The sequence below is a fragment of the Saccoglossus kowalevskii genome, chromosome 18, assembly GCF_978046115.1.
Source record: "Saccoglossus kowalevskii chromosome 18, keSacKowa6.1, whole genome shotgun sequence".
NCBI classification, from domain to species: Eukaryota; Metazoa; Hemichordata; class Enteropneusta; family Harrimaniidae; genus Saccoglossus; species Saccoglossus kowalevskii.
Window position 1 is genome coordinate 8,438,504 of NC_140658.1, and position 12,487 is coordinate 8,450,990.

General features: G+C 40.0%; 1 protein-coding gene across 1 annotated transcript; it reads left to right on the plus strand.

Annotated features, from left to right (window-relative positions):
• The first annotated feature begins 3,833 nt into the window (after positions 1 to 3,833).
• Positions 3,834 to 11,169, plus strand: LOC144349682 (uncharacterized). The gene is made up of 4 exons (XM_085493395.1): positions 3,834 to 3,971; positions 4,885 to 5,100; positions 6,367 to 7,074; positions 8,685 to 11,169. The coding sequence occupies exons 2-4, from the start codon at positions 4,896 to 4,898 to the stop codon at positions 8,903 to 8,905; spliced, it is 1,134 nt and encodes a 377-aa protein (XP_085349521.1). The 5' UTR covers positions 3,834 to 3,971; positions 4,885 to 4,895; the 3' UTR covers positions 8,906 to 11,169.
• The last annotated feature ends 1,318 nt before the right edge of the window (positions 11,170 to 12,487 follow it).

A 12,487-nucleotide genomic window follows, 5' to 3' on the forward strand; every position in this document is an offset into this window, starting at 1 on the left:
TGAGTACAACAGCTCGAACTTAGACATCCAAAAATGTCGTATTCTGTGTCACCGTACACAAGACGTGTATGTAGATATTGTCGTAAAATGATTTTTCTAATGATTTACGCTATTTTAGTGGGCTGCACCAAGCGCGCAACCCTACTACTACAGTCGTGCTTTATGCTCACATATTGCATAATGAAATGCGGCAACGATGTCACAGTGTCCATACTTTCAAAATAGGGACGAAATAATAGGCGGTCAATCCCTATATCCAAGAGGAAGGGGCTCACTGGAAAAGTACTAAAAATGATCACTTTTTTCCAACAGAATTTGGTAAAAGGGTCGACAATTAACCTTACACGCAAGTGGCCATCGATATATCGTAAAGAGCGAAATGGCCACACAATTCGTGTTTGCCCTTTGAAATGGCGTGTGAAGGGCGGTGGTCGTCTCGCATCGCGTGTTTGAATTTCTTATAAACAAACAATGTAATTTACAGGCGTTGTGTACGTCGCTATGAGTCCCATAACAAGCAGGACGTGGCGCGACCACCGCCACATATATGGACGCAATGAGTCCAGGAGCTATGTGACGAACGAAAACAAGTCCAGTGGTTCTCTCGCTTTCAATGAGATCTAAACGGCCGTTTGTTTGCATTTAGGTCTGTTCAGCATTCATTATTATTACACTAGGAGGCAGCCCACCGAGAACGCACGACTGTAAACAAATCGCGTTTACAAACCATTGAAAAGAAAAACAACAGCCATTCTATTGAATGAATTAAAAGCGAACTAATGAATGGATATATCCTAAAATTTGCTTAAAGGACACGCCTTCTGTCGTCAATAAGCGTGCTGCTTACCGGGACTGCTTAGTGACTTATCACGGTGCAGTCGCGAACTGAAAGCGCAATCGTAAAAAGCCGCGCGAAATGACAGCTAGATATTGATCAATAGCAGAGCAGAAAAGATTTTTTGGCGGAGAAAACTAAGCAGCGCGTGTTATTGGCTGATGAGGTAGAAGAGAGTATATGTGTCGTTTATTCAATTGTATGAGCATGTGAGTTTTGCTTCAATTGTGTTTAATCTACAGTAGACCGGGGTACCGGCAGTACATCTCAGATATGCACATAGAGTAGAGTACATGAAATGAGAAACAAGATTTAATACACATTGTCAAGGTGACCAGTGACAGAAGTAAATCATCTATTAATTATCTGAATAAGGCCACTAATTAATTGATTAGAGGTTCCCGATGGGTTGATGGGAGGGGGTGTAGCAAGAAATGAGAGTAATGCAGTTTAAAATCAGCAAGTTAGATTTTTAACGAGCTAGATCCTGTCCAATCACAACATTGCGTAAACCATGAGTACAAAAGTCGAACAGTCAGAAACAAAATCCGTGAAATCAGAACATCCGCATATTATGCGCCAGAACCAGTATATTCTAACCCCGCCGTAACTCCGCACGATTTGGAATCTGCATAGAACGAACTCCTGTAAACCAGAACCTGCTTAATAAGCCGAAATGTGCATTCGCCAAACATATGTAAACCAGAGACTGCTTAAACCGAACACCTGCAAATCAGAATCTGCATACAACGAACTCCTGTACACCAGAGCCTGTTTAGTAAGCCAAATACATGTAAACCTGAACCTGCATATGGCGAACTCCTGTAAGCTAGAACCTGTATAGACCGAACACCTGTAAAACAGAAACTGCATACGCCGAACAACTCTGAACCTGCATACACCGAACACTTGTAAACTAGTACTTCCATACACCGAATACGCCGACTACCTGTAAACCAGCACAAGCATACGTATAAACCCACCCACAAATGTCACGTGGATTACCAAAGTGCCATTGTAATGTAAAGCATTCAGTTAATTAAATTAGAAAAATGCACAGTTTTACAACAGAGCTCTTACAATAAACCCCTACTAGTACGCCATAGAGGGCAGCATAAAAATACATGAATGCAAACCACAAGGCAACAAGAAAACCGCGATTATTCTAAGGGATACGTTGTCTAAAAAATTCTTTTAATTTGAGGGGTAAATAGTTCTTTATTCGGATCATGAACACTGCGAATTTATACTGTAATGAATATGGCAGATTTGTAAAAATAACGACAAGGGAAACATTATTTACAACATTATGTATTCACCGATAACTTGTCAACACGTGGTTAGCATTATTGAAATTTCGGAGATTTGTGACAAGTATTGATCATGTTGGTTGGCTTACTCAATAAAATTGCATCGATACTGTAATGTTAACGAGACATTCGAGTGGTAAATATTTGTATATTTAAATTAGAAAAATGCGCAGTTTTACAACAGAGCTCTTACAATAAACTCCTCGACTACTAGTACGCCATACAGGGCAGCATAAAAATACATGAATGCAAAACACAAGGCAATACGAAAACCGCGATTATTCTAAGGGATACGTTGTCTAAAACATTCTCTTAATATGGGGAAATAGTTCTTTATTCGAATCATGAACACTGCGAATTTATACTGTAATGAATATGGCAGATTTGTAAAAATAACAAGTTACGATAAGGGAAACATTATTTACCACATTATGTATTCACCGATAACTTGTCAACACGTGGTTGGCATTATTGAAATTTCGGAGATTTGTGACAAGTATTGATCATGTTGGTTGGCTTCCTCAATAAAATTGCATCGATACTGTAATGTTAAAGAGACATTCGAGAGGTAAATATTTGTTCTGTCACAACTGTCCGTTTTAACGTTATAACGGTTGTCGAAAAAAAAACCTATCAACAAACAAGCTGATCTCTGATTGGTCTAACTGTTAGGTGTTAGGGTTGGGTATCCAATCAGGCACAATCTTGTAAGTAGTTTCGCATTGGTACTGCTCTGGTTGTTGAAATACAATCACGTGATTTCGATTCACACTCCATGTAAAATGATGTCGATTGCTTTGGTCATATATCTTGGCCACGTGTTTTGTATTTAAAGCGGAGGAGTCGTGCTGCGCTTGCGTCAGATGGCCATGGCGTGTTATTGTTTACAAACAAGCGTCTACCCATGAGCCTTTGCGTTTTCAGCGTATGCGTTTTTCCGCGCGTGCGCAGGTGACCACCCTCCCGCTTTAAATCCCACTTCCGGATGAACATGCGCACACATCACGTGGTTAACAAGTGTTACCACTCGGAAGTTAGTGTCGTTGCTGGACAACAGAGAAACTACATCACAAATACATAACCGCTTTCTAGCAATTTGAATTCACATGCCATGGAATCTAAGACCTGTCGTATGAGTATAAATTGAAATTGCAGCTTGAAACATGTATGTTCAGGTAGGCAGGTAAATAAATAAATAAATAAATAAATAAATAAATAAATAAATAAATAAATAAATAAATAAATAAATAAGTAAGTAAATAAATAAATAAATAAATAAATAAATAAATAAATAAATAAATAAATAAATAAATAAATAAATAAATAAATAAATAAATGGTTTCTTAAACATCATGAGGTACCGGTCACCGGTCAAAATATTACGTTCACACACAGTCCCTCTATGGACAGTAACTTAGGCAACGCTTCGCGGAGTTTTACTACCAATGACATGATGTTCTATCGGCGAGACGTCACGTCTAAAGAGACTGCCAGTAATATAATTATGCAGGCATACTTAAGGGGGCTTGGCGTGCAACAAGAGAAGGAATGACGTGATAGGGCAACACTTAAAAACTGACCCCGGCTTCACCATAAAGCATGTTATACAACCGGCCTAGTGATACCATGAACAACACAGATACAAAAGACATTCGTACATCCGGGGTATACGTATCAGATTTCCGTCCTCGCCAACGAAACATATACTTGTAGTTCACTGTCGGGTACACCGCGTGCTGGCACGCTTCTGAACTTGTGTGTTAGCAATAGATTACACCCACTCGACATTTCACGGTACTTTAAATACAGCTACAACTAGTCTCAAGGTATGTACTACTACACTATATATTATAATACTACTTAAACATATTATACGTCTTCCATATAAAATTACGGTGTGTCATCATAGCAGTGAGACGACCATCCCAGCCATCGAATTTTAACTCGGCCTTCAGATAAGAAGTGTGTCTGTTTTGTGCACGGCACACCGTTGATCAGCATAACTGAGATACCATTGCCGTTGACGTGTCTCGACAATGTCCCCGTAGTTGTTTATTTGGTCTTTACGTACAGTGGTCGATAATCTGAAACAGTATACTCATTGTGCGTTGAACCAGTAACGGCGTTCGCCATACACCCAAGTAACTTCGGGATGGTAGTGTCTGCGCGTATCAATGTGTTCTGTCGTGCCTAGCAGTTTACCCTCCACTGTGATACCACAACGGGGCGCTGCAAGGCGTCGCACACGGGCAGCAGGTCAATTCATAACAGGTCAATATTCCAACCCGTGATACGTACGATGCTGCGGGGTTATTTTTTACTGCGATAGAGGCACTCATGCAAGCGGAATTATTCAGACTTAATGTCTGTGTGTGGGTCGGCAGTATAGGTTTAATGTTAGTAGAATAGGTGGCCGCCTTTTAATTGTCCGGCATCTACAATTATAATTAATAACACTTTTCAATCGGTTCATTCATCCCCTGGTTCTATAGTCGTACATGTCCACGAGTTGTCTAGCGTAAAAATGTATTGTCAATTCACTTCTCACTCAGTAGAATCAGTGACCCGGACTGACCTTACCAGAATTACAGGGCCCTCTTCTCACACCGATCAACGATCACCGACCACATTCAATGTCAACGACACACTTTGCGGGCAGTCGGCTTATCGTTTGATCATTTCAAGAGCGAAGGAACTCATGAACACCTTACTCACTCACTTCTCTCTATCACTGCTTAGAAAGTTTCGCCATGAATATGGCCGAGAGGAAACGGGATGTTATTATGACGTCGTCAATGACATCACACATGCGTCACCTTGAGAACAATAATCTGGACATAGACGCGGAGAAGAGAGAAGAAGATTTGCTACACGCAGTGACTGAAGCCATTCCTTTGCCATATCTCTTTATTCTTGACGTTACTGATAACTTTTTTGAAGTTGGTGGAACAAAAGGTGAGAGAAAATAACGCTGGTGAAACAACTTTTATGTTGGCAGTCCTCTTTGAGGTCACCGGAGTTGGGATATTAAATGATGTTCCTTATCAATTGTTTGTTATCTACCCCTGGCCAAGGGTCCACTATAATGAGATGATAATAAAAAGTACTCGTTTACACAGGTTTTATCTATCAATAACATTGACTGATGGACGTCATGCGCTGATGTGATACAGCTAAGCGGGAGGCGGGTTTATTCACCCCCTCTCCTTACCGGATCGTGAACTTAAAGCGGAGGAGTCGTTACCTGCGCATGCGTCAGATAGCCATAGCGTGTCATTGTTTACAAACAAGCGTCTACCGATGAACCTTTGCGTTTTTAGTGTGTGTTGTTATCATCGCTTGGGACTCAATTCTCGCACGTGCAGGTGACGACCCTTCCACTTTAACTATTTCGTAGTGTTCGTAGTGTTTACGTGTAAACATTATTACATGTGTTTGTAGTACTCATCTTAATTAATATCACGCGCAGAGTAAATTGGACGTGAAATCCTCTGTCTAAATCTCAAATTTCAAGTTTTATATATTATTCTACTTCTCAGGTTTCATTTATCCGTCTCTTGATATGTTGACGTATTTACTAGCATATCCTGTTTTAGTGTTTTGCATTTACATTTTACATTCAGCTATCAACACCCATTCATGAATGATCTGTTTCTGTTTTATTTTAATTGACAAATAATTAAATCAGATATCAATCAAATCAAATTTTTAATGAAGTTTAACCGAAATACTAAATTTTTCATTAAAATGGGGCAGACTAATCAGTTTGTGTACTAGTGTATTTCCTAATGGACCCCGGTCTCATGACCAAGGTTATGTGTATGGTTCTGTCCGATTATGTTTTAAATTAATTGTAGGCTCGTTCGCGGCAAAGTTTGCCCGCTATTACTCACTTTAACACAAAACGACAATAACCCTTTAAGCATTTCACGTGAATTCTTTTAACTTCCAAGTCGGAGTCAGTTACTCGGAAGACTAGTTGGTTGAACAACATTTGATGACGTATTAGTATGACGTATCACCGACACCTTCACATGATCTATTTTCATCCTTCCCAATTGGACAATAACACTAGGTTCTTGTTGTTCAACCATACACCTTAGAAAAAGGTAGTATCAGCTCTTCAGGTCACCCGTGTGTCCGGTATCTTACGAGTAAATATTTAGTATTTAGTGTATATACTAATAATATACATGCCTATTGTACTCGTTGTTCTTTCAGTGACTGCTGCAGTTGTTGTTAGGATGTTGCGGAAACGAGGCTATGAGCTCACCTTGTCAGATATGTTCCAAGCATCGGTTCTGAGGGACATACTTAATGTAATGCGACCATTGAAATTTGAGCAAGAACATTTACCAAATGCAGTTAGGACGAGCCTTAAATCGAAACCGGGATCGACTTGTCCAAGAACGAATAACTGTCAATGTGCTCCGGACGTTGCGAGTTTAACTCGTGTCGCGACCAAAGATTCTGATGTGGAGCTTGTCTGCTTTGCTGACGCGACCAAAGAAGAAGTCTACAAAGTATTTAGTCTGTGTGTGCAATCACTCTTAAAACTGGAACCTATGGAGTTGTGCCTGGACATGAGTGACACTGACAAGCACGTGTTCGTATCGTCGGCACTCAGGGAAATATTTCACAATCCTAGCTGCCAGTCACTGTCATTCTTATTACGTCATAAAATAACCAAAGAGGTGAAGGCGGCCATGTTGTCCGCGGACTTCTTTTATCAGTGCCATCCAAGCTATGAAGGAATTCCATGTCTTCCTTGGCAAGCATTTCTCTTCACTATCGTGGACTTAGAAAGGAGGCACAAGAGAATTCTAGGGGTGACGACCCCGAGAAAATGGGTTTGTCATGTCTTGTCCGTCACAAATCTGTATGATGATCCATACACACAGTTGTCCCTACATCGACGATTGAATCACGGTAAGAAATTCCTTAAAATCCGACTAATCGTAAGATATGTTCTTCAATTATCAGTGTCATTTTACTTGAATAACCGAGTTGAGTATACAGCGTTTTACAATCTTGCGCCCTCTAGCGACGAAGAACTTATGTGACATCAAAATAACGTATGTGAAAGCGATGGACTTCAATTGGATTTCTGTTGATCAGAGGTTGTCGTCGTTCATCAATTAAAATATAGTAAAATCTTTCAAAGAATTTCACTGATGGTCGACGAAAGATCGGGCGGGCTCCCCCCCCCCCAACCATTCTCTTTACGACACAGAAACGCATCGCACTCTAGAGGGATATGTCACGTAATCAATGACCACGTGAAACACGAAACATAATTCGTGAGATTTTTCAATATTTAATATTTATCTCTGCATATCACTCACCCACGACCTTATTTTGTTAAAATGAGCAAAAATGTTATTTTGAGAACATTTGATTTTAAACCTATATCTTACACCAACATGTTGACTACAGTGTATATTGGCTACTGAAGACAGATTAAAGTTAAAGGACGGTAGTCGTCGCGTCGCGCACGTGCGAAATTTGTATTGATAAACATTCATTTTCGGTCACTGGTAGCATAGTGGTTGTCGCACCAGACTCATGATCGGTAGAACCAAGTTCAAATCCTACTATATGCTGAACATCAAAATGGTCGACCCCTACCCTGGGTGAGTGTGCCACAGACTCAATTGGAAGGCCAATTCCACTGGCCGAGATTCATTCACTAACGATTGCGACTTTGGGGGAACCTTGGCTAAGGTCCGCAGGTGCTTGTGTTCGACCGGGCCTGGTTGACGCCAGGATAGCGCATTGCAAATTGCAATTTGACAGAGAGATGACCACACAGCCCTGTCATGTAGTCCCAAACATGAATATGACTTCTGTGGCACACACTATGTGTCGTAACTAGCACTTGCAAATTGCACATGAAAAAAAAAGTCAGGAGAGACAACAGTGACACTTAATGTCCGGAACTGTCGCCTGGCACAAAAAATATTTAAAAACAAAACATAAAAAAAACATTCATTTTCCCACAATCCATTTCGAATTTCTAATGAAATCACAAGTACGATTTATATTCTGGGCACCACTTGCACTAATTACCGCCGGCGTCTCTTTTCGATACCTTCCAATCACCAACAAAAATACTAAATTAAAGCTTGGTAACCTCTCGGTTTGTACTTGTTGGTGTGCGCAACAGTCAAAATCGCCATCTTTTTTTTTATATGAGACCCACATCTGGCGCATGCGTGGTACGACGACCACCGCCCTTTAAAGTTACGATATATAGCAAAACCGAACCCGATATGAGATACGTTTACCAGAAATTAAAAGTTTCTAACTCTAGCGGAATGCTCTTTATTACTGTATATAAAAAAATAGTCTCGGAAAATATTAGTAATAATAATTCTGAGTAAGGCAGCCAGGAAGATTCAAATTTGGTTAAGCTGAGCTGGAGCCAGGCTGAGTTATGTATATTTCGACAGTCAAATTATGGTCACGAACAGCCTAAATAGTAGATAAAACAAATTTTATAACTAATCGTTTATAACAATTGTTCATTTATTTCACAGAAGGGCCACTCCTGGCTGGACAAAACGGATACTCCGACGCTGTTTGTTTCTATGCCAACCCACTGTTACAGGAATGCGCCGCTGAGGCGGGTTTTAAAGTGGTCGGATCATCACAACTGCTGAGAGAAACAAAATACAAAGAGTGGCGATTTTTCCCGGAAATAATGCCGGATGACAGCAGATATTTGGTGATGACTCGGAGAATCGACTACAAAGTTTGAGAGTGAGAAATACTAGTACTCGACAAGAAAGACCACTTAATACGAGCATGCGCAATGGAAACATTCAGTTCGTGTCAGCCGCGGGAGTCAAATAATCGAAACACAAAATGTGGATGGCAACACTGTAAAAATATCGCATTGTTATGGGGCGAACGTACATGCGGATAACTGGTGACAGGAGTATTTCCCGGGCATAAAGGGGGCACTGATGTTAGTTCTACGGTTATAAAACATTACCAAAACAAGTTCAAATGCTGATTGCAGAATAACAGGATGTAGCAGAGAGTATATCGTCCAAATGAAGATTGAACATAATGACGTTTTTGGTGCTTCGCCTGAACTAAGCGTTCACGCACACTTTGTTAGCCAGTGCTAAGGGTCTGGACTGACAGATCAGATTTATTCCGTACTGAGCGTTTCTTAGCCCGTGCTTAACACGGGCTAAGGCGCACATTTGATCTCTTAGCCCGTGCTAAAGAGCTGTACGTGAACGCTACTTATAACAGTGTAGCAGAAAAGGTCCACAATCTTGCGGCCAAACCCTGTGTAGTTGGACTCAAATATTCGAAGCGTTGAAATGGAAATAAAACGTATGAATGTTGATTTTGAAAAATAATCAACCCTGTACAAACATTAATCAAAGAGAGCCTAGGAAATTTGGTTAAAGGTAGTAGTATGAGTGTACTGGGGATATATTCATAGGCCAGTAACAGCGCAGGTTCTACGACCTACGACGTAATGGACGGCGGTGATGGGTTACTGGCATAAATATATATAGTACTAAAATAACATTTTGCAAGACGTCAATCTGCAGTACAAGGTGACTGGAGTCCAAATACCCGTATTTGTTAATTGGTCAGGGAACGACTGAATTTGTCACGGTACTCGTACTGAGAATCATGGATATTTTACTTAGGTATGAATTAATTTAGATGCATACACTATTTGTTTCGACTTGTTTTGGAGATTGTCTCAGGCTGAAGTCCTGTATTTAGTTTTGCTTACTTGTATGATCACAATTTTATCACTGCGCTGTTACTAGTTTAGTATATTTCCATTACGCTTATCCTACTACCATTGCCCATTTAGTCTGGGCTCCCTGTGGTCGTACGTGATATGATTAGTAGGTTAGGCAGACCATCATTCATCTTCGTACGCGCTATCATTACTAGGTTCGGTAGACCACCATTCATCATCTCGCGCGCTATTATTACTATGTTAGGTAGACCACCTTTCATCCTCGTACGCGCTATCATTACTAGGATAGGTAGACCACCATTCATCCTCGTACGCGCTATCATTACTATATTCAGTAGATCACCATTCATCCCCGTATGCACTATCATTATTAGATTAAGTAGATCACCATTCATCCTCGTAAGCGCTATCATTATTCGATTAGGTAGATCACCATTCATCCTCGTACGCGCTATCGTTACTAGGTTAGGTAGATCACCATTCATCCTCGTAAGCGCTATCATTACTAGGTTAAGTAGACCACCATTCATCCTCGTAAGCGCTATCATTACTAAGTTAGGTAGACCACCACTTCATTCTCGTAAGCGCTATCATTACTAGGCCGGGTAGATCACCATTCATCCTCGTACGCGCTATCATTACTAAGTTAGGTGGGCCATCAATTATCCTCATACGCGCTATCATCACTAGGTTAGGTAGACCGCCATTCATCCTCGTAAGCGCTATCATTGCTGGATTAGGTAGACCACCATTCGTCCTCGTACACATTATCATTATTAGGTTAGGTGGACCACCATTCATCCTCGTACGCGATATCATTACTAGATTATTCAGCCACGACTCAACCTCGTGCACGATTTCATCACAGAGTATATTTAGTCAGCACAAACTTAAACCTATAATGATGATGAACACTACTATAATAGTTCGATATTATCGAATATTTTCATTGATCTAATCGTAAATCATATGACTGTAGAGCACCTTTAACTTCCTGTATTTATACAATAATACAATATGAGGTTGATGTTTGATTTGTTTTTAAATGGAGGAGAACCTCCATGGATAAAATAGAATTTATTTATAACGGCAATTTTGTAATAAAGAGTATTTAATGCCATAAACATTGAACCTCAATTTAAAGACTTTTTGAATCGGCCTGGTTACACGATTAATTTGTGCGTAATGTACACCGAATTTGTGGCCTACGTGTGCGTGCACCGGTTTGACCCATTCACACTGTACCATATTTACTTAAATAAACATAATATTTACTTTGCAGTGTTTACGGTGTTATTTTTGTGTTTTATTTCCCACGTTAGCGGGAACTATGTGTTCCAAATTTTCATGATAATAGTTGAGAACATTGCAGACTGAGAGACAATCCACCCGATATTGTAATATAAACGTACGACTATAAACACATTGGATGTCCCTGACCTTTTTCCACATACGGTAGGTTGTTTTTCTGCCATATTCACACATTGACACCAATGTATCTAACAAATGTGAATATGCCATATATGAGGTTCTGAGATTTCGGACGATACGTGACATTCTCTGTTTGTGAAACTTGTGCGGAAATTTAATGATAATGTTTCGACTTTTTCATCATGAATATCATGATATTTTGTTCAATGCACTAGTACTCTGAACAGCGCTCTCTAGTGACAGGAAGCTTCAGTGATATTAATACGACATATATGGGTGAAGGCAATGTCGTTAAAATCGACAACTGCGTTTGGTTGTGTAGTCGTCGGTCATCAAGGATATAGTAAAATTTCTCTAAAGATCAAAACGACATTGGCGTTTTTAACTGCCGTCGCGTCACCTATTTAAGTCAATAAAACACGTCGTCGCATGAGGGCGGTCTTCAATGAAAGGTGTATTGTAAAGCGACTAGTAATTATTAAAAAGAAACTTGACGCCTATAAGCATCAAAGTGATCTATTGGTCTACACGCGCAAATATACTCCTAGCTTTTGGCGATGTGTACAACTCTGTGCTAGCTCGATTGGTCGTGTACACCGTCACATACATCAACAAGTTTCTCAAGTGTTTGCGGTGAACAGTTTAGTGAGTATATTAACGAATGGGTTCACGGATAGTGCAATGAAAATGGCCACAGCCTCAAATAGCAATGTTCACGGTGCAGATGACCTCGTTCTAAAAATATGAAATCAAATATAGCATCTCCATATATTAGATAAACTTGTTGAAGCAGTCGTGACTTTAGAAGAGTCTCCCGCTGATCTGCGCAACATGATTCTACATCAATGCACATTTACTGTAAGTCGCGCCCTCAAGTGTCAAAGCGTCTTGTGACGCGGACGTAGATAGATAGAAAAAAACCGTTCTCTGTGTCGCTATTTATTCGTTCGTCAATCTACGTCAGTTTGACGTCACGGACGCGCTCCGTCGTTAAAGAACACTGGTTTATGAAAAACGTCAAATGACGACAATCTGTCGATCGACTACTTAAACATATCAAGCACAAATTACGTCAAATTACGTCAAATTACGTCATATTATAATGAAATAATTAGTGTAATAATAATGTTTATAAATTATTATATACTAAGTATAAAGGAAAATGCAGCAGTA

Excerpts from the sequence above, each read along its gene's own strand:
- LOC144349682 (XM_085493395.1), top strand. The coding sequence starts at position 4,896 with ATGAATATGGCCGAGAGGAAACGGGATGTTATTATGACGTCGTCAATG. Across the intron at positions 5,101-6,366 it reads TGAAGTTGGTGGAACAAAAG|TGACTGCTGCAGTTGTTGTT; the intron begins GTGAGAGAAAAT and ends TTGTTCTTTCAG. Across the intron at positions 7,075-8,684 it reads ACATCGACGATTGAATCACG|AAGGGCCACTCCTGGCTGGA; the intron begins GTAAGAAATTCC and ends TTTATTTCACAG.